We start from the raw sequence: 26002 nt of genomic DNA on the forward strand, positions 1-26002 counted from the left end.
TGTTTCCCTTCAGCCAGTTTCAAGGTGCTTGCTGAGAGCAGACCTCTGCTTCACGGGAATGGAAATGAAGGCTCAAAATAAACACCCTGGCAGTGGTAGAAGATCTACACTGGTGCTCTAGAGAGGCTGGGCTCACCAGGATTGTGCTGGAAACATATAATGCACGTAAATACATTTCTGTTGTATGATTAGCCATAGATCCTGATGCAAAGGTTGATGTGCTTGGTATTACCTGTATTGATTACATGGTGAAAATCAGATGTGGAGTGGTCCTCTGAGTGAGGACAGCATAAAATCAAGGATAAATCCCATCCTGATGTTGTGGTACTTGGCCTTGTCTCATCCCCACTGATGATCCTCAGCTGTTTCTGTGATGGAAATGCTCTCTGACAGCCTGAGTAAGTGTGCCTAGTTCTAGATGTGCCATGCCTCATCCACGAGCACTGACCACAGAATGATGCTGATACCTATTCCTTGCTCTTAGCATCACTGTCATGTTAGCATTAGCTGATTGCATCAGCAAAGGCATTAGAGGAGAAGGTTGTCAGGGGGCTGGGACTGCTCTGGCTGTGGAGTTTGGTCTCCATGAATGATCTGATGGTGTGATCTTGTTCACAAATGGAGTAGCTGTCTCTTTCCTGTATAGGCCTCTTGGTAATCTCTCCCTGCTGTGAACCTTAATATCCTGCTGGAGAAGAGCAGCCTCTCATTCAAACTCGGCTTGTTCATGCCTCATTTACCTCAGTCTGCTTATTTTGTAGAGCATCTACAGTTTATCTTGATAAATCCAGTTTCAGTGAGAACTCACAGACCTGATGAAAGGTTCTGGAGACTGAATGGATTAAGATTGTTATAAATTGCTTTTTGTTTTATTGCTTGTATTCAACATTTTAAAAATCCTACAGGAGTCTGGAACAAGTTCTGAGCATCTTGGAGCACCCTGTGTCTTTCAATGCCCACTGTTTTGCTGGCTTACACAGGTCACACTGATGTTTTAATAAATATTCTTGGCAGATTGAACTAGCAAGTTCAGGCACTTGGTTTGCTTTGCTGCTCCCTTATTGCTTTCAGGAATGAAATATCACCAGCAATAGTGCTGAAGAACTGTAATCTCTAAATAATATTGAATCTCTGCTTGCCAGCTCAACTTCCCATGGCTGCTGAAGACGTTTAGAGTATTAAGGAAATGCAAATGTTTTTCTGGAGCAAACCACTGTATTCTGCCTGCCACTGCAAGTGTTTGGCACTGGGATTATTCTGTACTTCTTTAGTAAAAATTTTGGTTGCTTCTTTCCCTGATAAACTTGAAGGTGATGTTAGCTTTCAGAAAAGAGTGTAAACAAAGTCTGAGTTGCCAGGTTTTTTCCCTTTTTCTTGAGAAACGCAGAGAAATCTCAGTCATGAGGGGTTTTCTACAGAGAAGAAAACAAACAGAAAACCTTGTTCTGAGTTATTTCCAAACAAGTGCTTTCTTTTTCAGTACTGATTCTTTAAACTAGAGCACACAAGGTATATTTAGATGTAAAGAGACGTACTGTGGGGGAAGGCATTTTTCAGGTTTTGTTGAGAGACATTTTGAGATCACCTGGAGACTGGGATTTTCCCTAAATGAAACTGCTCTTACTGAGAGGTGATCAGAGGTGGTCTGAAAATTAGAATTATTTTCAAACCAGCTGGAATGCATGTCCTGGCTGTCCCCCAGGCCATAAAGTTGGCCTGGTGTTGCAGGTGCCTCCCCTCTCAGGGCATGGGAAGGGTGTTTCTTGCAGGCTTTGCCAGTACAAAATCTGTTGCTGCTTCAGTGTAAGGTCACCCCCATGGGTCAGCTTTAAAGCTTACAAGAGATCCCAGTTTCTGTTCGTTTGTGCACTTTGGTGGGTTCTGCAGTTTTCAGGGCTGTATTTGGAGAGCTCGTGTTGTGCTTGGCAGCAGGCTGGGCACTGCACCCTCTGTGAGCCTTTTCAGTCCAGTTCAGCTGATTTTGGAAGTTAAAATCCTGCTTCTGGTTACTGCTGAAGTTCCATGCCTGGCAGCAGTGCTGATAGTTTCACTTCAGCCATCTCATTCTTGCAGCAGCTGGGGTAATGTGTTCAGCTGTTTGGCTTTTAGACTCTCTCTAGATCCCTTATTTCTGTTCTCTGGTGATTTCCTTCCCAGCTTATCTGTGCTCTTCTGAGCAGTGTGCAGATGAGCAAGTGCTGCCCAGAATATTTGATGGAAAAAATGCAAGGGATATGTGATGGAGCACAATGTAGCTTCCATCAGAGGCATTTCCTTGCAAGGAGTTCTGAATGCTTTGTCATTTTCAGACCTTTTTTGACCACTGTTAATATTGGAAAGCTCCTCTCAGTTTGCCCCTTCTTTGCTGGGGAGACAAATCTGCAAGGGACAGTACCTTTCAGCTCCTCTACCCTCAGTGTTTTGTTCCAGTTTGAGGGCTGTTCATCAGTGTTTCCAGCAAGTTTAATGCTGAATGCTCCAGCTTTAGTGGCAGGATTTAGAGCTCTTTGTGAATTATATTTAGTGCTGATGGAGGCTGCTTTGTCGGCTGTGTGTCGTTGCCGTGTAAAAACCAGCGCTGTTCAAATAAACGTTTCTGGGAAAGAACCACCTTTCTTTTCTAACTGTTTTAATGTGTTTGATTTGGGAACAACCGTTTGAGCTGTGGCCGGAGAACAAATGGGTTGCCAGTGTTGCAGTCCCACGGTGACAGCACCTGTGCACAGGTGAGGCAGAGCCGTGGGGCTCAGAGGTCAGAGTGCACAGCTGAGGGGCTGTGAGCATTACAATGGGTGTTTGGCACAGCTGTAGCAATTTTAGAAATTGCTCTTTGTGGAGCTGGTGTTTCTCCTAACCTTCCTTCTTGACCTGCTGTTGAATACATTGGGGTTTAGAGTTTCAGTTCTCCTCCTCCTTCCCTGTAGTTCAGGTTGTTAGTTCTGTATTTTTGGACGCTGGAGAGAAATCATATTTTGAGGTGCTGAATAGTTCTCCTGTATTTTAGGCACAATGGGAATTATGCAAAACAATTAAGTTTCAAACTTTGGTAACTAATTTTGATACTTCTTTGATTGTCAGACCATTCATCTCTGGAGTCAGGGGAGAAGGGAGGCAGCATTAAACATGGGGCAATTGAAGGAATAGTGCAGACCGTTGGCTCTGAGAGGTGTTGGGGTGGCTGGCTGCACATGCCTGTCTGGAAGAAGGCCAGAATGGCAGGCTTGGACAGCCTTGCTGCAGTGGGAATGGCATTGGGGTCTGTGAAGTGTTCTCCTAGCCTGAAAGCAAGCCTGCCAGCAGCATGCTTTGCATGTTTGATTGCTGTGCTGGCTAATACCAAACGTACCATCAAAGTTCACAATGGTTTTCACTGCTGCTAGCTGCCCTGCCTTTATTCTTACAGGACACTGAGTTCTCAGTAAAGAAGCAAACAGCATTTTGGGGTCTAAATTATGGCTGTGTGGCTCTCCCAGCTTGTATATGTTGAGCCACAAGGCAAAGTTCACAAACAAAAGCCTCTTCACTGGTACTTGATACAGTTGGTTTAAATCAAGGTTACAGAAAGTGGTTAGGAATGGTCCACCTGCTCTGGCTTTGCTGCCTTGGGTCCAGATGGGTCAGCAAAGGAAAAATCAAGTTCAACCATAAAACCCATCCCCAAAATTCATTTTAAAAAACTCCTACACCAGTTTTGAGACAGTCTGTTTATTTGAAACGGTGTAATGTGGCTGTCTTCCAAAGAAGCACCAAGTCTTAAGAATTACATGACATCAGGATCTTGGCTTTGAGTGGGAGGGCCATGTGCCTGACTTGCTAGTGAGCTTGGAATTGTTCTTGGATGGCTGAGTGAGAAGTAATTTGATGTGACCCATGGTGTGAGCCAGTCTGGTCTCTGGGGTGACAGGTTGTTCAGCTCGCCTCTGTGTCAGGTGATGCTGTGGGAGCTATTCGAAGTAGAGAGAAATCAGGCAGAGAGATGGCACACTGTTCATGCCCCGAGAGCAAGTTCAACTTTGGCTACACCAAGAAGTCATCTGTTTTTTCCTTGACTGCTTTCCTAGCCGGAGGCTTCCTAGTCCTACTTTCTTCTGCTGAAGAGAGCACAGTGACGCGTAACCCAAGCAGAACCGAGCCTTCTTTACAAGCTCTTCTGACATGAGCCTGAAGTCCAGGCTCCTCTTGGAGCTTTCTCCTCTTGGTGGCTGATTTACAGACAAAGGGGAAGATCAGAATGTTTGAGGCAGAGTCCTTTTTCCCTAGGGATTTGTAGGCCCTGGGGACAGTGACTGGGAGTGTGCTGTCTCCCCAGGGTACCAGGTGGGGAACAGGAGTGCGCAGAGCGCAGCGGGCCCTTGCTGTGGGCTGTTCAGCATTGGGAACAAAAAGCAGAATGACACCAGGCATTTTGAAAGTAGAGTGCAAGAGTACTTGGAGACCTGTGCTTCCTGCTGTCAAGAGGAAAATACTAAATACTAAAGCAGACTGGCTGATGCAGGGCTTCCCTCTGAATCGGCCGGCGCTGCAGCCGCTGCCGGCCTGAGGGGAGCTGCTGGGCCGTGGCTGTTCGGAGAGCGGCCTTCTTGCCGCAGCACTCAGGGGGGCTTTGCCCTCCCTCAGGCGGCTCCGGAGGGATCGAGCAGCCACAAGCCGTCTGTCGGAGGAGCCTCTCTGTCGCACGGCTGCGGAGAAGTGCGGCTGTGACAGCCCCAGTTGCTGTGGAGATGTTCCAGCTCTGCTGTGTTTGGGGATGCTGGGCTCGGGGAGGAGAGTGAGGGTTATCCGGGCAAGGCAGGTGCTGGAGAAAACCTGTGCCTTGAGGCACTTACTTTAACCCTTTCATCTGACGGTGCCTCTAACAGCACTGGCTGCCACAGGGAGGAGTCCCTTGGGTGTGTGCTGGAACGCTGCGTGCTGGCTTTGTTCTTGCAGCGGCTGCAGCACTGGCAGCTTGGGAGGGGGATGCTGCTGCAGCAAAACGGGGCAGATGTGCTGCGGCTGCTGCAGGCTGGGGCGGTGCTGCTGCAGCAAACCCAGGCAGATGTGCTGCTCCACGCCCTGAGATGCACTGGACACACCAGGAAGCCTTTAGCTCCACTGGTCCTTCTCAGCTGCTGGTGACTTCGTGTGGCTCCTGCTAGTCCTGGAGGGCTCAGGGGCAGTGGGAAGGGCTGGGGGCAGGCAGGGAGTGCTCTGTAGTATGCCTGGAAAAGACAGTCCCGGTGGTCAGCCTGCTGTGTGACAGGCACTGCTGGCTGGGGCAGCTTGCGTAAGGGAGGCACGCAAGTGTGAGCCAGGGAGTGGAGGGCTGCTGGGTTTATTCCGGCTGCCAAGGTCTCTCCTCTTCATTCCCCACCCCCTGATTTGTTTTTTTGAGTCTCCTTTCGGTCTAGGGCGTGATTCATTTGCTCATTTGTGTATCTGTTTCTTTGCCAGTGTGTGAGGCGTGTGGTGGGAGCTGCCCTCCAGCCTGGCTGGCTCACATAAACTTTGTGAGTTGTGTCTTTGCTTCGTTGCCGACTAGCTGAGAAATGAAGCCCTAGCTACAGAAATGGCTTGTCCAGCCCACATCCTAAAGGCTCCTCCTCCCCGACAGTGGTGTTTTGGCAGAGCTCAGTAGGTGCTCAAATGGGAGATTGGCGTTTCTGGACTCTGCTGCAGTCCATGGGTGTCTCCTGCAAGCTTGTGAGACTCACAGCTGCTGCAAGCCTTTGATCTGGTGGATGTGGCTGTGCCTGGTCTGCCTCCATCTCCTTCCTTGGTGGTGCCTCTGGCTGCTCCAGCTACTACTGAATTAATACAATAAATACCAAATGTGTTAGTGTCATTTGTAATATAGAAAATGTCATCCTGATGTCTGTCAAAGGAGCCTTAACCGTGAATCAGCTTTTCATTACTTGCTGACTTTATCCTTTAAAGCTAATAAAGCATCTTCCTACTGCCTCAAAACTTTGAAAACATTGATCAAACCTAATTCACCAGTACCACAGGCACTTTGACTGATGCTCACTTTGGTATCAGGATGCTGTGCAGTCCTGTTCTAGATGCTGGGTTTGGAAGAGGCAAACCAGGAGAGATGTATTTAACTACATTTGTGCCCATGCCTGGCTTTGCAGGCAGCATGGTGTGAGCATGTATGTGAGTTTGACTGACTCCTTTATACTCCATAGCCTGTCTGAGAAACAGACTTAATCCCTGTTTTGTCATTGGTTGGGTTTTTTTCTTCCTTTAAGTCATCCTATAAAGGGATTTGAAATCATCAAGTTGAAGAGTAAGAAACAAACGTATAACAATGTGAGTGGGAACTGAGATCGACTGAGGCCAACAGATGTGTGAAGAGCTACCCCTGTATGTGTGAAGAGCTACCCCTGCTCTTGCTGAGATGATTTCCTAAAGGGAGAGAAAGCTGCTGTTTCTCAGTAGCACAGTTCAGAGCACATAGCTCTGAGCAGTTGGTGTCAGGCTGATTTCCTGCAGGTGTGACTTGGAACACGTCATGTCTTGGCCAGGTAGTCAGAACAGTTGTGTGTGACACAACTGCCACCAGAAATTCTGCTTGGCTCCCTGAAGAGTGTGTGGAGCTGTGGAGGTTTGGCTTTAACGCCTGTGTGTCTCACAAGCAGTGCTGTGTCTCAGCAGTGCCCTTTCCTTCCCAGATTACTGAAACACGAAGTGAGAAGCGCCAATGGAATATGTAAACTCTGCTTTTTGAGTCTGGGTTATTTGGCTTGCAGGTACCCTGATCTCTTTGTGCCCTTGCTGAGTCCCCTAGAGCCAGCCAGCAATGTCTTGACCTGCTGAAGGAAGACATCTCTCAGCATTTTCCAATTGTTATATTGGATTAGAGTATCTAAGCTCAGATGTGCTTTACTACTTGGTCATATTAACTTCAAGTAGCAAATGTGCCCATGTGGAGTTCTAGGATCTTGTAAATATTCTGCACATCTGCAGAATTTTAACATGCCCACCCCCTTTTGCTTGCTCAGTTTGGAGTAGGCATAATTTATTTGAAGTGAGCAGGATGGTATTTCAGCTATAAAAGGATAGTGTCTGGCTGTACATGTGTGTCCTTGTGAGGTCCTGGGTAGAACCTGTTGTGTGAGATAAGCTGCCATCCTCCTACCTGGCTGAACAAGACCTGCTTACTCCAGAATTTTTATAGATCTTAGTCTAGAATCTTCAGAGCTTAATTCTCTGTATGAATGCTGGGAAGAGGATTTCAAGATCCTTGAGAATAAGAACAATGAAAATACTGGCTCTGCGATTGTTTCCTGGCTGCTTAAACCTTACTCAAATGGATCTATAGCCAGAACAGCTGATTAAAGGTCAGCTTAGTGGGAAATGTGAATGAAGGACTATTAGGTTTCTTTGCAGGTTACTCAGGTTATGCTTCTGTCATGTCAGAGGCTGGGGTGCCTGACCTCTGCCTCCTCTTTTGATTTCACCTTTCCTGGGAGTTTCCCTGACAATGAGACCAGGATTAAATCACATTGAGGGAGTTGTCTCATTAAGCTTTGGAAAGTGAGGAATCATCTTCCTGAGGCTCCTGCTGCTGCCCTTGACCAGAGCCCAAACCTGATGTGTCAGTGACATCAGAGGACTGTACTCCTGCCCTGCTTTCTCCCCTAGCTAGCTCCTAGGCCAATACAGAGCCCTGCCTTTGGCATCTAAGTGCAGCAACAGGCTGTTCTTTTCTTCCTGAGAAGCTGCTGATGCAGCTGGCTCTTGGTGTGCTGCGGACATCCATACCTTCCTGAAGCAGCTGTCTCCCCAAAATGCTGGGCAGGGCTCTTGGCTCAGGCCCCTCCTGCACAGACACCTCCATAGCTATGTGCAGAATGGCTCTGTTTGTCTGGGCAAGCGTGTGTAGGTGGGTGTGTCCCTCCAGTTCTCCTTCCAGTGGCTCCTGGTTTATTTTGGGACTGATGTGGGTGTAAAGTGTCAGCTTGAAGCAAAACACTCAGCGTGGACGTTGAAAGCACCGGGCTAGGAGGCTGCTTGCTGTCCTGAAATGCTGAAATAACTTGGATGAGGTGAAACTGTCCAGTGGCCAAACGGAAACCAATTCCTTCCTTATAGCCATCGGCTGATTGAGGTTTTCAGACCCCAGAGGAAGGTGCTCCTGGCATGAAACACTTTCTCTAGGAACAGTTCTTCACAGCTCTTAACCTGGACAAAGGGTGTCTGTGTACTACAGTCTTCCTGCCCCAGCTCCCATCTTGTACTTGGAGTCCCCTATAACTTTGGATGCATCCTGTTATTATTCTCTACTTCTGTGGGGTTTAATTAAAATGCAGGTCTTTAATTTTTAATTTTTCCTTCCTGTTGATTCGACTGTCTCTGCTTGAACGAGGTCTCAGTGCAATTACTGTGCTCCCTGTGGAGAAACAGACATTTAATTCAGCAAAGCAGACTTTTTCTTGGAGGGGGTTTATTTTCCTGATCTTCCTACTCAGAGGGATGCAAAAGCAAAACATCCAGTGAGCAAAGAATGTGACACTTTATTTGGTTGTTCTGGACACGTTTGCTGCATCTCAGTTACCAAAATATTACGTTCCTTGCAGAGAGCTGCCTCCTTACGTAAAGGGCTTGTGATGAAGCTACTCAGCACAACTTGCATTAGCAAGGGGAATTGAAATCCTTGGGTCAGGTTGAGGTTTCTCCTCAAAATTCTGTTCTTGCAGCAGTGATGTAAAAATACAGAGTTTTATTGTAGCATTAGCTGTTTCATGATTTGTTGACCTGAGAAGAGGACCAGGCAAGTACCTGGTGGCTGCTTGCTGTGGGGGCACGTCCGTGGCCAGAGGAGACAGAGGCTCCTGCTGCTGTTTGGGACCCAGCTGAGCTCCTGGCAGGGAGATCAACTATGAACCTTTAATAAAGGGTGGAAATACTGGCTGTCAGATTCCCATTGTCCTTATTTAAGTCTGCTTCAGCTAACTTAGTGCTTTTGCTAGCTGAACTCTCCTTGAGCAACTGTAGGTCACTACTGAAACATGCAAAGACAGGATTTCTCTGCACCTCCTGAATTGCAGTCCCAGGCTTTCAAAATACTTCAGGTTCTTTCAGCTCCGGACCTGAGGCTTCCTTGTGTGTGCTAGGTTATTTTCTGTATGTTCACAGAGATCATATCTATATGTATCCAAATGTAGCCTTGTTCTTTCTCCATGTCTTTCCAGCTCCAGCCGTGTCTGTTCTGTTTGACATACCAGTGTTTAACCTAACAGGCTTGTTGATAGAAGTGGCTGGTGAGGCTGAGCCCTGTTTTGACCCCTGAGGCTTGCTGGGAGCACAGTAAAACCGTGGTGAAAGATAAGTGCACTGTTATCAGAGGCAGTTCTGGCTCACAGATCCTTGCTGTACCTGTGAGTAGTTTGGGATCCTCATGCTGGTGGCGGGGACACACTTGGCATGTGCCTTTTCCTTGTGATTTGAGTAAGGTATGGCCCCTTTCTGCCACATGTTCTGAAGATTGCTTTGATTTGTAGGCTGCCAACTTACACTGAAAGCGTGTGTTGAGGGTAAGATTTGACGGGATTTAAACTGATTTTTATCCATCCCCCACACACCCTGCCCCCCGCCGATGGAGAGGATAAACATTCCATTGTTTTTTGTGTGAAGTGCCTTTTAGTACCAGCAGCCCAGCAATGGGGGATGAAGAAAGCAGATGTGTCCCATGTCTTTTTAAACTGCTTTTGTTTTTCTGATCACTGTAAAGGAGGCTTTTAATTTTTTAATTTTTTTTTCCCCAAGCAGCAAGTGCTCCACAGGGTTTGATCAAAGCTCATAAATGATGAATTGAAGGAATGCCCGGCGGAGAACAGAACGCCCTCCTTGTGCTCTGCTCTGTGTGCTGAGAACACCATTGTTTCTTCCCGTACCTTTTCCATCCTCGGGCTCGGGGCTGGAGAGAAAAGGCCTTTGTTCCTTGCCTGTCAGCTGAGACAATGCCAGTGTGTTGTCCTACCTCTGCTCTCAGCACCTGACTGGCCCGAGCTCTGTGGCTTTTGGCAAGCTGAGCACAATTGTCCTCCAGCTACAGCGTTACAAAGAAAACAAACAGCTTCACAGCCTCCTTCCTCCTGATCCTGGCCCACGTGTGTCTGTCTGTGCCTGCTGTTTCATTTGGGATGCAGAAGGAAAGCCAGCACCCTCTCCTGTTCTCCAGGTTGAGAGATGCTGCTTCACCTGACTCCCAGCGCACACAGAGGGACAGGAGGGGACAGAGGCCCAGGCAGTCCTGGTTTTTCTACCTCTTTGTAACTTCTGCAGCATCTCTGGTTGTGCTGTCTTGTGATGCAAAGCTCTGCAAAGGAGACAGCTTGTAGTCAGTCCTCTGTTTCTCTTGGCTTTTGGGGGGTTTAGCAGGAACAAGAGCTTTGCAAATGAAGAGGGAGAGCAGATGGCATGAGCTGGGGTGGAGAAGAGGCTGGCAGGGACATGTTTGGGGAGGTGCTGGAGTGCAGACCATGAGCCTGGCTCTTCCCTGCTGCTGGCCCTGTGTCAGAGACCAGAGTTCAGGCAGAGGCACGGGTGCTTCAGGATGAGACCAGCAGTACTTGCTTCAACACCTGCCCCCACTCCTGTTGGGAAGAGCCTTTAGCTGCATCTCTGCTGCTGTTTTGCACCCAGGCTGATCCTGTCTACCCTCAGGCATTGCAGCAAATCGGTGGAAAAAGTGGTGGAGGTGCAAGTCAGCCTTGCAGTGCTGCATTGTCAGGCACCTTGCACCAGTGTGAAATACTGTAGTTCAAGTGCAGGCTTGAAACTCAGTGGCACTTGTGCCAAAATCCAGCATCAGCTCCTCTTTCATTCCCATCTACTGCTGGACTTCACCCCTCCATGAAGGGCCCTGATGTTACACTTGATCTGGGAGAAAGAGCTCGGCAGTGGGTTTGAGAAGAGTAATGCTGATGCCTGCTAGCATTCCATGCCAGAGGCCAGAGATGCCCGTGCCATGGAGTAAGGACCTGACACAAAGGCAGTGCTGGCTCCTGGCCAGCGTGACAGATGATGTCTGGTCACTACAGCCTGCCCAGCAACTTTCTCTGGCCTCTGCTATCCTCAGACTGAGCTCTCTTGGCTTCAGGTTTATCTTTGCCTGAAGTTTGTTTATGGGTATGCCTTCTGAATTCCCCCAGCTGGTGGTAACTTCTGTGAAACTGTGACAACACCAATGTTCCTGTTACCCAGAGCCTGAACTCGGCTGCAGAGGCCGAATTCCATCTGCTCCCAAGCTCCCTGTGCTGGGAGGCAGAAGTGCAAACAGCTTTAACCAGAACAATGTAGAATTGCCTGGGTGAAGAATGTGGTTTACTTGCATATGTGTGGCATGTGAGCACCAGGGCCAGAGGGCACCACTCCAGTCCTCTCCTTTCTCTTTCCTTTTTTTCTCCCCGCCCTTGCCTGAGCCACTTGCTAGCACTTTTGTTTGGGGGTGAGGAGAAGAATGTGTGGGTTGACAAGAAGAGGTGGGAGCGAGATCTTTGGGAGCCAGGAGTCTGAAACTGAAAAAGCCAACAATCTAAGAAAGCCTTGTAGACAAGTTTAAAATTAGATTGACCCTATGCTTTCATATTGCTGGAATTTAACTCCTCTGACCCTGAAGCTTTTGGTCTGACTCAAAGCAAGGGTTCCCAGGCTGTGGTCAGTGGAGGCCAGTGCTGTCTGGGGCTCTCGTGTGGCCATGGATCTGTATCAGAGGCACATGCACCTCCTGTCCACCTCCTTGTATTTATGGAAGGTTGGAGAAGTTCAGTCTTGAGAAGCCAAGAAAGCCTCATATATTTCTGCTGTCTTTGTCTGTATCAGCATGGGGCTTGTGTCTGGAACCTGTTCTCCCTCCAGCTGGGATACTGCTGCATATGAAAGCTGATCAGAGCTTTTCCTTTTTCAGACGTGATTGTAACTGTTTCTCTTCTGTTCCGTTTGCAGGTTGTGCAGCTTGACGTTAAAGAAACTGGTAGTCTTAAAGGAATTGGATAAGGAGCTTATTTCCGGGGTCATTGCTGTCAAAATGCAGGTAATTACTGCCCAGTTCTACGAATTGTGATGTTTGACTAAGAACACTGGCAGGTGCCCAAACTGAGCTTTACCCCCACGTAAGGATCCACAGACTTCTTCAACTTCTGCAACTTCCATGTTGCATCCACAGACTTTTTCCCAAGTCCATCAGGGTGTTCTGGATCTGTGTAGTCTCTTTTCTTACCCTTCTCCCACATTCCAGACTCATTTCACTGTTATAAGCGAAGAATATTGTTCACCGATGGCTCCGCATAAGCTTATCTGTATGTAAAAATGCTTTTCACAGATCACATGTCCCCTTTTCTTCCTGAGCTGGCACTAAATCCGAGCCCACATCTCTATTTACTAGTCTGAGGCTGAATATCTTGGTAACTGGGTCTCAGTTTGGGGGAGTCTGGGCCTTCCTCTGCTGCTGGGCAGCTCTGCTATTGAGTCTGTAGCCAAGCTTGTCAGCGGGTTTGCAGGGTGCCTGTACAGACTAATTGCTTTTCCTAAAATACAGCTGTCATCCTAGGTAAATAACCCACTTCACAGCAGATGTTTGTGCCATTTAATTAGGTGCCTCCATGTAGGTCACTCTGCCTGGAGGGGGGAAGGAAGGGAGCTCGGTTCCACCGTGCGTCACAGCATCGGCTGGGCTCACGTGCTCGCATCTCTGCAAACCCTAAAGTGCTTAACCAGGAAAAGCCTAGCAGACCTGTAAGTAGAACATTAACTGGGCTGAAAAGCTGCTGCTTTTCAAATGAGGAGCTAGGCAAACCCCTGCAGAGAGCTCTGGTTGTGTCAAAGCACACAAATTCTAGTTTGGAAGGTAAAATCAGGAAGGAAAACCACATAGCTGAGGATTTAATTGGTATCTCTCATCTTTGAGTGGTCCAGCTGGGATAAAAATGCGCCCCTCTAAGTCGGAGGGGGTTTGTGCACCCACAGCAGAGAGCAGAGAGGCAGGGAATTGCTTCACACACCTGGATTTGTGGAACCTCAGAAGAAGCACTGCTGTGGGTTTCCAGGCTGTCAGATACTGCTTATCAAGTCTGAAAGCTTTCCATATGTTTGTACTCCTCGACGATGAATGCATCACTGTAAGCACCTGAGGCTTGTCAGAGACTGATCTATGCCCAGAGAGTGCCAGACTTGGCTTGAAGAATTCAGAAGCTTTTATTAGAGCAAGACCTTCTTTTCCTGTCCAGATTACTGCTGCTCACACTTCCTGTAGGTGAAAACTTGCCCCAAACCCACAGATCCAAAGGGAATTTTAACACGTGGGAATTTCAGGTCCCATTTTGTGTGTGTGGTGTGGTCTGCATTGCTGCGGGTTCAGACACTGGAACCTGAGCAGTCCTCTCCACACCAGGCCCTGCTATTAAAAATCCCTTCAGAGCTTGCAGGTTATGTTGCTGATGCTAACAGGCTTTTCCAGGGATGCTTTATTTGCCAGCACTCAGGTTTCTGACATGGCTGTTGTTTGAGGCTGGTGGTACTGGATCATCAAATACATGGTCTCCGTCAAATGGCTGCTGTTGTGTGGGGAATTGCATGTGAGTTGTCAGACACCAGAGCCCTTCCAGAGGGGATGACTGAATTCAGACCTAACGAGAGCATCTTACCTGCGTCTCCCATGTTTCCTTGCAGCCTCCAGAGAAGAGATGTTCAAAGAGTTGTCAGCTGTATTTCCCGAGCCGTTGCTCTGTTTATCTGCTGCGGTCTTTTAAAAGCAACTATATTTGGTCTTTCATTAGATTTTGGTTGCGTAACCAGTAAAGCAAGATTGCTGCCATTAGGAGCTTTGCACAAATGGAGCAGCTGCCGCTGTTGCCAGCGGCCAGGCTGGCTGTGCTTCACTTGCACATGTGCTGCTTGTCCTGGGGGCAGCCCCTGGGTGCCAGGCTCTGCTCTGTCGTGTGCTGGCAGATCTGCTGGAGCTCAGGCACCCCGGTGTTCCCAGAGAGGAGCTGGAGCTGTGCAGGGCTGAGGCACCGCTGCAGATCACGGCCTTTGCTGGGGCTGCCTGAGCTGTGCCTTCGGGGAGGAGGGGATGTAGACGAGGCTCTGCTGCTGTCTCATCTTCTGATGCTCTCTGAGACCGATGGGGCAGACCACATTTCCCCCTGGATGTAGCTTGGAGGTGTTTACGCCCCTCCAGTCTGTCTCTGATTTCCCAGATGCTGCTTTTTTGAGAGCTACAGTTCTGTGCTTCTGGGAGATCAGCCCGTCTGGACAAAGCCAGATCTGCAGCCTCAGCAGAACGTTGAGCCAGAGACCTCTGAAACTTGCCACTGTGTTTGAACAATGCAGAAGGGTTTGCTAGGCACCAGTCTGTCGTGTTTTCCTGCTAGTTTTCCTTTAAACATTCCCTGAAATGAAATGCTCACACAGTAAATAGCCTGGTAACTCTGTTAGCATAAGGCAGTCCACACACAGTGTTGGTTTGGAGTTGCCCTGTGATACATTGAATCTCCAGATTCCACTGAGTTGCTTAGTGATTTTTTTCTTTAATATTCCTAGCTACTGGCAATTGTTTAAACAGGTTAAAGTCCCCATTTCCCCCAGGGAGGGTTGTGTGCACAAAAAGAAAAGCCCAGTCTGTCATGGCTAACGCAGGAGATTTAAGCATGATGCTGCAGCCTCCAGACCCAGGAGACGAACGGCCCTGTACCTACTGGCTGAAGTGAAAATAGGAGACTTGGACTCCGGGGGTGGGGGTTGACTCACAGCTTTTCAATGCTGGGGCTTGGCAGAACAAAAGCTGCATTGTTGCAGTTAAGGACAGTAAATATGCCCAAATCTTTATTAGTCAAATATCTCCCTTTCATCTCATTAATATTTCACAGAAGTACAAGGTCAGAGCCATCCGTTCACTTCTCTGTGGTAGCCCCTGACAACGTTTCCTGGTGTGCAGTAAACAGGGCTGGGATGGGATGTGAGAGGTGGCTTCGGGGCAGTTCACCCGGTGCTGGACTTTGTTTCCATGCAGGGCTCCAAGCGCATCCTGCGCTCCCACGAGATCGTGTTGCCCCCGAGTGGACACGTGGAGACGGAGCTGGCTCTGACCTTCTCGCTGCAGGTAGGCTGGCACCGGCTGCTGCTGGGCTGCCGCTGCTCCCCCGGGCTTGTTCGCAGGGGGAGGTGGTGGCTCCGAGGTGGAGCAGGGCTGGCTGCGTGGTGGCTCCCAGGTGCAGGTCCTGGTGAGCAGCAGCACAGCTTGTGTGAATGGCCTCTCAGCGCTCAGGGCTGGTTCACAGCTCCTCCACAGTGCATCCCGGAGCAGGAAGGCTTTGCAGGCTCTCCTCCTCAAGGCATAGCTGTGGCAAGAGCTGAAGCAGAGCGAGTTGGCTCCTTTTTTGCCTTTTGTTGCCTTCTTATGAGCAGGCAGTGGAGGGTGGCAGCCGTGAGGGTGGTGTGGAGTGTCAGGCTGACAGGAGGCAGTAGTAGGAATGAGTCAGGTGAGCCTCTGATTTGGAGTTGCTGAGGGAGGCACCATTTGGGGAAGCAGGAGCAGTGTGCTTATAGTTACTCCTGGCTCTGGGGTCACAGGAATAGCTGTGAATTGGAACAACTGCATTTTTTGGTTCCTTTTTCTTTAAAGTCTGCTGCCCTGGTGCTACCTCCTGAGTAGGGAAATAAGGTAAATAAGGGCTTGCTGAAAGTGAGAGAGAGGATCCTGCACACATAGAGCAGAGCCAGGCAGACCTCAGGAGCATTCATACCTGGATTACCTTTGTTTTGTGACTGTGGGTTAGATCTTGACTTCAGGACTTTGATCTGGTAAGGAGAAAGGCTCAAGTGATGATGTGAGGCTGGTTGTTACTCAGACCTGTGCAGAGCTGAAGCAGGTAAGCTTTCGTTGCAGATAGGTGATAACCCTGCAGCTGCCCAAGCAGATGGCTGGGTTTACTGCAGCATTGCATCCCCTGTTTTGTGAACAGGAATAACCAAGCTGCATGCCAGGAATATCTGCACCTGGATCCTGTGGCTGCAGTTTTCCCATGGTTGGGAGCAAAGCTGTAAGACAAGCCAGGTTTCCCTCTGCCAGTCCTGTGTCAGGAAGGAGCAAGTCTGCAGATCTTTTGGAATTCATTTGGATTATGGTGTTTTGGGTTTTTTCCTGAGGCTCAGAGCAATGCTGCAGCAGGATGCAGCCTTTAACTCTGCTTCCCTGACGGGGCTGAAAATTGAGCCAGAGCAGGGGAGAGGAGTGTCTGGGACACTGAGCCTTCAGCAGAGGTGAGTGAGCTTAAAGCAGAGAGGTGCTGCTGGTCTCTGACTGCAGGAAGGGTTGGTGGTCTTGGATGCAGTAAGGCCTGGGAAGCATTCTTGAAATGACACAGCTGGATTTTTATGGCAACTTTTACTGCTGCTTAATTGGACAATGGCTGAAAGCTACTTCTAGCTAGCAACCATAGCTTAATTCAGCTGCAATCTGAATTTATTGCCTGGGATATATTTGAGAGGGGTGGTAGGCCACAAAGTAAAAGCATGTGGGTGTCACAGAGCAGGTTTTGTTGTCTTGCAGCAGTCAGTATCTCCGTATTGCACGGTCAGTTCTCAACATCGTGTGCCTGGCTTTGTGCTGCCTGCCTGGATTTGCAGCCCCTTGTACCTTTGTGCTGCCTGCCTGCTCAGTTCCTTCTCCTGGGTGATACTCTTGTCCTTTGCATGGAGTGTTCCCTTGCCAGAGCTGAGCTAGGGGTGTTCTGCTGGCTGGTACCACAGTGAGCAGCCCCTGGTGTCTGGCAGGCCTCTGCTCAGACTGAAGGGAGGAGTTTCCTGCTGCCCTGTTGCACAGCTGAGACTGGAGTTTGTGCCCTGTGCAGTCCTGCTTCCCCTCCTAGCTGGGGCTAAAGCTGAACCAGCAGCAGCCCTTCAGGCAGGTGAGCTGACATCACCCTTCCTGCTGGAATTCCTGCTTCTCCTGACCCACACTTCTGTGGGTTTCACAGAGCCCAGGGAAATTCCCCACATGTTCCAAGCTCAAGATCACACCTCTCTGGCATTAATTAAGAGCTCTGCACTTAATTCCTGTCTTTAATCTAATAACCTTTCCAGATGGGAGAGATTACATTATTGAGGCTTCAGAAAAAGTCTTACCCTGACTCTCACTATTCTGGTGTGTGCATTTTCTCACTCCTCAGAGGTACCTTGAGGTTTTTGGTGCTCCCTCTAAAAACTTTTGAGCCAAACTGTTTTCTTCTCCATTCTCTGCCATGGACTGACAATCACTGAAAAGTTTGTGTTGAAGCAATTCTGGAGAGCTGGTAAGTCATGGCTGGTGTTAAAAAAGCTGGACTGTGCTGTGCAAATAGCTCATCTTTTCTTCTGGAGGGCATTGCTTTTGATGGAGGAGCTGAGTGGCCTGAGTCTCTCTGTTCCTTCTTTTACCACCTCTGTGAATGCTCATCAGAGGTGGCCAGGCAGTACACCTGAGAAAAACAGAAACCCGTACATCTATGGACTTGAGGTGTTTAATCCCAGAAAACTGGACACGTTCAAACTGAGCTGGCCTGGCACCAAGGGTGACTTGGGACTTCAGTTCTAGGTTTGTACTTAGGCAGCCTAGGTGTGGCTCAAATGCTGTGAACTGAGAGCAAGGAGTCCCTCTTCCCTGCTGCCCTTCCAACATGTAGAAGGGCCCCAGAAGAAGGAAATGGTAAATTTGAGTGTGAAAGGTGCCTCTGGCTTTTTGAGCCCCTCTTGCCCCTTCTCTCCAATAACTTTCTGCCATCCTTTAGGGATATGGCACATCTGTAGAGTCACAGGCTCTGTGTGTTTTGGGATTGTCTTTTAGTGGTGTGGATTGTTGCTCCTCTCTTCTGCAATGCCTCTGCCTCGGGTAATGAGCAGTAGATCTTGCCCTTGCAGGGCAATCAGCTAATTAGTATTCTTCTTGTTTGGGTGGCCGCTGCTCCCAGCTCCCTGCAGAGCAGTCAGGCTTGCTCTGGACTGCAAATTAATATCTCAGGGTTTTCTGGTGGTGTTTGCTGATTTTATCAAGTGTTTTGATGGGCAGGAAGTTAATTTTCGTAATGTTCCAAGGAAAAAAAAGTAATTCTTCTCTGCAAGAGAAGCATCCTTTGCTTCCGAATGTCCTCTTTGAGATCCCAGCAATTAGGTTCTCCTGTCTGCTGGTTATTTAGTACTATTTATGTTGTATATTTGGAGCACATGTCCCATTCTCCTCTCTTCTTGGGATGAGAACTGGCCAGGTTGCTGCTTTATCTTTCTTCCTTTGGACAGCTTCTCCTTCATGGTTATGGTTATGGTTAGCCTTATTCCCTAACAGTCTCTTCTTCACTTCACAGCTTTCTCTTCCTGGGGACTTTCTGGAGGAGGTGTATAAACAAATGTATTTTCTAGTATGGAACATGCCTTGGGAGGATTTATGTCTTTGCAACATAACCTGGCAGTAGGACAGGTTTTTTTTTCTTGACTTAATTACTTAAAATACAACCAGTTGAGAGGTGTCCTTGTGCTGGAGGGAAGGCAGTGTCCTGCCAAGAGTGTGGGGGTCTGTGGCTGTCCCTGCCACTGCCCACTGCTTGTGCAGAGCAGCCCATGCCCAGGGCAGCACTGAGGGCTCCACTTCTGGGCATCCTCTCTTTAGCTTTTGGGAAAGTGTCTCCTAGAGGCTGCTCATCTCCCTGGGCCCAGCCCTTCCCAAACTGAGCAGCTGCTCTGTGTGCCTGGATTGTGTTTTTGGAGTGCCTGGCTGAGCTGTTTGGGCAGAGTCTTTCCCAGGGTAATGAAGAATTGTGCGCTGAGTGTGAGCGAGCTGCAGGCACTTAGGAAAGCCCTGGGCTTGTTCCTTAGGAATGGAGGTTATCCATGAAGCTGGGGAGCTATTGCCAAGAAGCAAAATGAGTTTTTCCACTGTGTTTCCCACCTCAGTACCCTCACTTCTTGAAGAGAGAAGGCAACAAGCTCCAGATCATGCTGCAGCGGCGGAAGCGCTACAAGAACAGAACCATTTTAGGCTACAAGACCCTGGCTGTGGGATGCATCAACATGGCTGAGGTGAGCTGCTCTTCCAGAGTCTGCTTTCACACGTGGACACCTTCCCTTCTCTCCAAACACACTGTTGTCACTTGCCTCATTGAGAAAAACCTGACAGGATTTCAAATAGCTGTCTTAACAGCTGCAATCAATATTCACAGGGCAATATTTTAACCAGATTTTATTACTGAGTAATAATATAGAGTGTTTTCTGCCTCATCTCTTAATAGCTAAAGCTTTCACAAGGATAGCTTGTGACATTTTGAGGGCTTTGTTATTGTTTTGTGGCTTTATTAGAGTTAGGGGGTCCAGATAAAAAAGTGGAGAACAAGACAGAGTCACTTGGGCAAGCCTTCCCACCCTGAGAAGTGGTAAAGTTAAAGCAAGATTTACTGTGCCTCTCCGTGCCACAGTATGAGAGTTCAGGATTAAGTAATTTCTCTCATTTTGCTTGAAAAACCCTTGGCCATTGTTATTTCGTGGCTGTGGGTAATTTAGGTGGAGCTCTATTCATGAGAAGTAAATGATAAAATTAATGCTGGAGTCAAGTATGGATAAATTATTCACCAAGGCTTTCTGAATGGCATAGCTCCATGCTTTGTTACTTGGTGCCCTGTTTAATCTCTGCTGTTTCAGTGTCTGAGTGTTTAGAAATGGGCTTAGCAGTAGCAAGTTCAGTTTCACACCAATATTTTTCATCAGACTGCATTCTGTCAACAAATTACTTTTATCCAAAATAAGCTAGTGTTATGCTGTGGTGAGTTATTATTATATTAAATAATTCACTCTAAAGAGTGCTTCTCTTGTGTGAGTGCAGCTTCCCTCAGCCTTGCAGTGAATGGTGAGCTCCTTATTTGAATTGGCCAAGTGCATGGTGTTGCAGCTAACATTTTTCCTGTACTGTTTGATTTGTTGGACTACCAGAAAGTAAATACTGCTGTAAGGCAGAAAACATTTGGGCCCATTAATTAGAGTCACTGGTCAACTTCTAAGTGTGGGGCATTTGCTGCTGCTACATGTGGTTTTTCTTATGTCTGTTTGTAATGTCAGCTGACTGGGGTTAGGAGGTCAAAAATGTTCAAAGGTTCGCCATGTTAGGAAATAGTTGCTCCCCAGCTCATCTGGAATATTTATGAAATTGAAGTCTTCAGGAAAATGGATTTTACAAGCCCTCCCCTCCCCTTTGGAGTTTATAGGATGATGACCCCTAAACTCCACTGACTCATTTCTTTAAAAAAAAAAAAAAAAAAAAAAAAGTTCTCTTAAGCTGTTGAAACAAAACAGTGAATTGGAGTTGAGAGTGAGCTGTTTCAGAGCAGGGGGACATATGTTCCTCATCAGCTCAGATCTGTTTAGGTCCCTGTGAGGAGGGACAGGGCAGCCTGGTGTGTGTTGGAAAGCTGCTGTGCAGGTGAGGGGATGGGCTCACTCACTCTGGTGGGGCTAGAGAAGATCACAAGATTCTGGGGAGAAACCTCTGAGCTGGGAGTGGCAAAGGGAGGAGAAATCTGCACCAAGGTGTCCCTCTGCCTCCACCACTGACTTGTGTTTCATGAGCTGCTGCTGCTTCATTGTCCTGGGGTGGTGGCTGGTTCCTCTGAGATTCATGTGTCAGCTCTCCACAGCAAGGATATTTGGCTTTAGGAGGCGCTTTTTTCTCATCAAGAATTTTTGCTTTTACCGGCTCTTTTGCTTGGTTTTAAGGCACTATCAAGTTCCTTAATTTGGTGTTCAGAAGGTGGGTAACTTGATAATTCAAATCAATACTGTGCTGGGGAAGCAAATACATAGTAATGAGGTAGTCAAGTACTCTGCTTCAAGGGTGAGCTAATCAGCTGTTAGACTCAGAATGTTTTTTGTTTTCTTCCATCACTTTCATTAGCAGTAGGATAAAATCTCAGCTAGCCTTGTGGATTGCCTGCAAGTGGCTCCTGTGGTTACAAAGTCCTGGAAATGTAGAGTAACTCCATTAACATAAATAACTCTTGTAGTATGCAAATGACACAAGTTTAAATACACTTAAATGCAGATTTGTTCTGCTTAATTTCTGTCCCAGGTCATGCAGCACCCTACAGAAGGTGGCCAGGTTCTGAGCCTTTTCAGCAACATCAAAGAGGCTCCAGTGAAGGTGGCAGAAATCTGGATCTTCTCCTTGTCAAGTCAGCCAATCGACCATGAAGACAGCACAATGCAGGCCAGCCAGAAAATCAAGTCTACAGGTAAGAGTCCAACCACATTCTCTGAGGACCAGTGCCTTCCTGAACTAGCTGAAGTTGAATTACCCTACCTGGGACAAATGAGGACTGGTTTGCACAAGTTGCTATGTCTGTAAGTGATCAGTGCAAAGAAAACCCACTTTGCAAAAGTGCTGCTGAGCAAGCAGGGAGTGTGACAGGAGCAGGGCATTGAATTGTCAGAGCTTTTCCTGCATGCCACACCACACCTGAGCCATCCAGCAAGGGTTGGCTGTGTCCTCACCAGTGCTCTCCCAGCATTACTGGTGGATGTTTTGAGAGCCTGTAGCTTCTCACCTGGCTATCAGTGATGTATTCAGGAGATTCACACTTAAGCTACTCTTCCATCTTCTTTTTCCTTTGAGTATTCTACAATAAATTTCATGAACTTTAGATGAGACCTGCCAACCTGCAGCATGTTTTGCAGGGTGTGATGGCCTGGCTTAAGGAGTGTAAATCCATGATGTTGTGCACTGTATAGGGAAGTCATTGGGTTCAGGCTTGTGGTGATGTTTTTATGTGGTACCAGCCTTCTGCTCACTGCTGTAGGAGTGACCTGCTGAAGGTAGTGCACATAGGTGTTTGTGTGCTGCTGCCTGGGGCTGGGCAGCTCACCTGAAGACTCATTTCCATAAAGGTTTTGTCGTGTTTCACTTGCCCCTTTAAGTCAGTTATGCACATGTTAGGGGGAAATGTAATTTCCCTTGTGGAGAAACCTTTTTACTTGCTGCTGTCTACCAGGTGGTTGGTATTTTCCAGAGGAAGTTTCCTCCTCCTACTGAAAGGAGGAGCCTTATCTGTGTCCTGGTCCTTCTTTCTTACTGGGTGTGTTCCTCTTCATTCCTTTCCTCCAGACAATCCCTGTCTCACTGGTTCTAGCACGGATAGATGCCTGCTAGTTTGTCTTCTCCTTGTGTGCCTCCTTTCTTGATTTGTGCCTTTAGCTGGCCTTTTCTGCTCCTGAGATGAGACCGTGCCCTCACCTTGAAGGAGTTTCACAGGATCTTTCCCCTCTTTCCTTCCCTTTCAGACAACTATTCCGAGGAAGAGTACGAGAGCTTCTCTTCTGAGCAGGAGGCCAGTGATGATGCCGTGCAGGGCCAGGTACTGTTCAGGGCATGGCTTCTCCCTGAGAGGGCTCAGTGGAGCATGTGCACTCCCAGCTCCTGCTTGAAACTAAAAGCCTATTTCTGTATCTAAACCACACCAGTGTGAGACTGTTACCAAGTGTTCAGCTGCAGTGGAGAGGGCCTGCACAGTAACCCATTTCTTCTACCATGCTGTGATTTATCTGTTCACGTGTTTGGACTTGAGCTCCTTGGAAAAACATTGGCATCCTTGTGCTTCTCTGCTTAATGATCAGGGTGTCATTTGATGGCTTCTATAGTGTTTATTGGTTTCAAAGAGCCCAACTGGATCCCCAGCTGTAATTAAAGGGCCAGTGGGGTTTGAGGCAGCCTTTAGTCTTTAATACCTTTTGCACGATAGGTCCTTATGGAGAATCCCCTGACTAGATGTGAGATGCTTTTGAGTTTGGATCTTACTTGCCTTCAGACTCTGGCATCACCTGTCAGAGGGTACCGAGAGAGGGACCCACCAAAATGTGGGGCTGTGACTGTCCTTGTTCCTTGAATGTAGAGCTAGGGCTGTTTTGCTTCTCCAAGCTGTTGTTCCTGTCCCTGCAGACCTGTCTCACTTCCTTTTCCCTCTACCATCATAACTGCAATTAAGGCAAATGCTGGATGCCTGGAAGACACAGCAGCAGGTTCATCTGCATAGAAGGAACATATTTACATGCTCATGTGTCGCAGAATGACGAAGGTAACACGGGAATCCTCTTTCTGTTCAGGATTTGGATGATGATGAGTACGAGATGGGGAAGCCCAAGAAGCAGCGGAGATCGATAGTAAGAACGACGTCCATAACCAGGGTCGGTGGAAATCAGTTTTACTAACACTGATGGGGTTTGGCCAGGATGTGCAGTGCATGTGGCTTGTGGGAAACCAGACACCCTGGCCCAGCATGGAGCTTGGGGGCATGGTCACAGCATGTGAAGAGCTAGAAAAAACAGCCAGTTCAGGCAGTGGGACCATCCAAGGTGTGTGCATGTCTTGAGTGTCCCTTGGCTGCAAGGTTAAGGAGTTCCAAAAATCATGCAAGTGTATGAAATTCCATCCCCATGAAGAAACCAGTTCAGGATCCATGCTCATGTAAGTCCTGAAAGTAGCTCTAAGTGGAGGAAAGCTCTCCTATTTGTGATCTGCAAATCTGTGATGGGAGAGGCCAGTGGGAAGTTCTCAAAATGAAGTGGCTTAGTCAGGGGTTGGAGCTTGATGGATAAACTTCAGGTGGTGCATGTGGTGCTGAGGCAAAAGAAGTAGCTGGATATGATATATATAGAAGCTTTATAAAGATGCATGTGGCTGTCCACGCCTTCCCCCCCCCCCAAGCATGGATGTACCTCCAAAGCTGCACTTGTGTGGAGCAGGGACTTGCTCTTCACCACACCATGGTCTAAGGCTGTTTCTGAAATCCGTGTTTTGACGAGGTCTGAAATAAACCCTGTTTTGACCTGAATCTGTCACTATAGAGATCCTTTCTGTGAGGTCAGGAGTGTGCTAGTTTGTACCCTTGGTGTCCATATTGTTTTGAAGTGTCAGTGACAAGTCAGGACAAAATCCACCCCTTGGTGTTAAGCAAGGAACTCATAAGAGGAATGCCCTTCCAGCCCTGCCCTCTGAACCGATGCTGAAGGTCCAGCTGGTGCAAAACTGGGTTTGGTGATGCCAGTGAAGTTACCATCAGCCCAGCTCCAAACCAGATCTGCTGTCTCTGAAACCGTTCAGGCCAGCAAACAGCTCTTGCCTTGTCACCCTAGCTGCTGCTGCATTCTGAGTGTCTCCCCTCGTGGGCTGCTGAACTGATCCCAGGTGTTCTCATGGATGGGTTTGCTTGACACCCTGAGCCAAAGGAGAACTGTCACTCTTGGGAGGGCATCTCAGCCTCAGGGATGCATTGGGGACAGAAACAGGGCTGTCTTGGGACAGTGTGCTGGATTTATTTCACCTAAGCTTCAGCTGTCTGGAAGTGGCTGCAGCTGCAGGACAGGAGCTCAGAAATAAAGGGTGCAGTTTGGGGTCTGTGTGAAGTGTCTGAGGCCAGAGCTGGGAGTAGGCAGTTGGATTTGCAAGACCTCATGAGAGTCAGCAAATGAGCAACTTTCTTCACCTCAGAGTGGCCCAGTGCCAGCCATTTCCTTCTTCCCTTTCCTCCTGACACAAGGATGCCACCTCAGATGCTCTGTACCAATACTGAGACCTGGGCCCTTCTTGAGGATGTGCACATCAGGTTTGTCAGTGACAGGCAGAGAAGGGCTGGGCAAACCTCAGCTCTTTGATCCTGCAAAAGGGGGAGCACCTGGGAGTGAGCAAGCACAAAGGGAGAGCAGCAGTTTGCCTTGTGCTGTTCTGGCCTTGGTTTCTGCTGCGTCCAGGATCTGGGAGTATGACTCCAGAAACGTTTGTGTGATGGGGCAAGTGCTGAGGATAAATGCCACAGCTTTTCACCAGTGGTTCTAGTGAAATAAATGAACCTGCCTTGCAAACTCCTGCAAAAAAGCCCCCATCACATTTGTTCTTGGGGTCAGTGTGGTGCCACAGCTTTTCACCCAGTGCTTCTAGTGAAATAAATGAACCTGCCCTGCAAACTCCTGCAAAAAAGCCCCCATCACATTTGTTCTTGGGGTCAGTGTGTAGTTGTCTATGTTGGCTCGGCCTTGTTAAGAATGAGAAAAGTTGACTGTCAGGTGTTTTCCAGGAATATATCAAAAAGGCACAGGGAGGTGATCTGGCAGATAAATTGTTTTCCAATGTGTGTCCAACCAAAAGTGGAGTGCCATCTTTCAGATTTACAGTGCTCATTGGAGTGGGACCTACCATTGGTGGTAATGAAGTTACCGTAGGTGTGGAAAAGCTGATTTCAGTGTAAGGACAGCAGGGAGGTGGTCTGTGGTGCCAGATGTTGTTTGATTTTAAACAGCAGCATAGCACCAGTGTCAGATGTGTCTGGCTTCTTGCAGGCTGGGAGAAAACAGCTCACTTAATGCTTTACTTATATAAAAGTGTCTTTAATTTGCAGCAACAAAACTTCAAACAGAAGGTTGTGGCATTGCTGAAGAGGTTTAAAGTGTCTGATGAGGTGAGTGATTCCTTCTGTAAACCTGCCTGCGTTGTGTGCTGCCCTCTGCTTGGGGCATCTTGCTTTAGTCTTCAGGAACACTCCCCTGTTTCCTCCTGTTCCCTTCATTTTGTTTTCAAGTCCACAGTGGATGTGACCTTTCCTTACACCCTGGCCTTGCAGGGAGGCTTGAGGGCCAACTTCTAAAGGTCAACAAGCATTTTGTAGATTCAGTTTTATCCAAAGCAGATTTTGGCAGCTGTGTGTTTACCCATTAGTTTTGCAGATTGCTTTGAAATTATCTTTGACCCGTTCAAAGGCAAGCAGTCCAAATGTTGTGTATTGCTTGTGAAGTTAAAGCCCAGCCTGTTTGATCATCTTACTAGAACAGCCAGGCAAAACATGAAAAACTTGGATAGGGAGCTCAATCCACAAGAGTCAGCTGCTTGCTCAGAGCAGAAAAGGATGAAACAGGTCCAAACCCCAAGAAACCTGCGTAGCATTAAGTATCTAACACAAAACCAGTGAACATCTCCTTTGGCTGCGCGGCTGTGTGCCGATTCTGTGGCTTGTGGGAAAGG

At 48.0% G+C, this 26002-nt stretch overlaps 1 protein-coding gene across 11 annotated transcripts in view; it reads left to right on the top strand.

Moving 5' to 3' along the window:
• PACS2 (phosphofurin acidic cluster sorting protein 2) overlaps positions 1–26002 on the top strand; it is a 72904-nt gene that overhangs the window by 14914 nt on the left and 31988 nt on the right. For 4 of the 11 annotated variants that reach the window (XM_041420031.1, XM_041420032.1, XM_041420033.1 and 1 more), the window contains exons 2-8: positions 11932–12019; positions 14996–15085; positions 18907–19032; positions 21068–21230; positions 22276–22349; positions 23095–23175; positions 25383–25442. In XM_041420031.1, coding sequence (XP_041275965.1) covers positions 11932–12019; positions 14996–15085; positions 18907–19032; positions 21068–21230; positions 22276–22349; positions 23095–23175; positions 25383–25442 — 682 coding nt within the window. Of the gene's footprint in view, positions 1–11931; positions 12020–14989; positions 15086–18906; positions 19033–21067; positions 21231–22275; positions 22350–23094; positions 23176–25382; positions 25443–26002 lie in introns of those variants that run through there. The other 7 variants (XM_041420035.1, XM_041420036.1, XM_041420041.1 and 4 more) reach the window with 3 other exon arrangements.

Source organism: Onychostruthus taczanowskii, unplaced genomic scaffold (assembly GCF_017590055.1).
Source record: "Onychostruthus taczanowskii isolate IOZ18803 unplaced genomic scaffold, ASM1759005v1 scaffold63, whole genome shotgun sequence".
Classification (NCBI taxonomy): Eukaryota; Metazoa; Chordata; class Aves; order Passeriformes; family Passeridae; genus Onychostruthus; species Onychostruthus taczanowskii.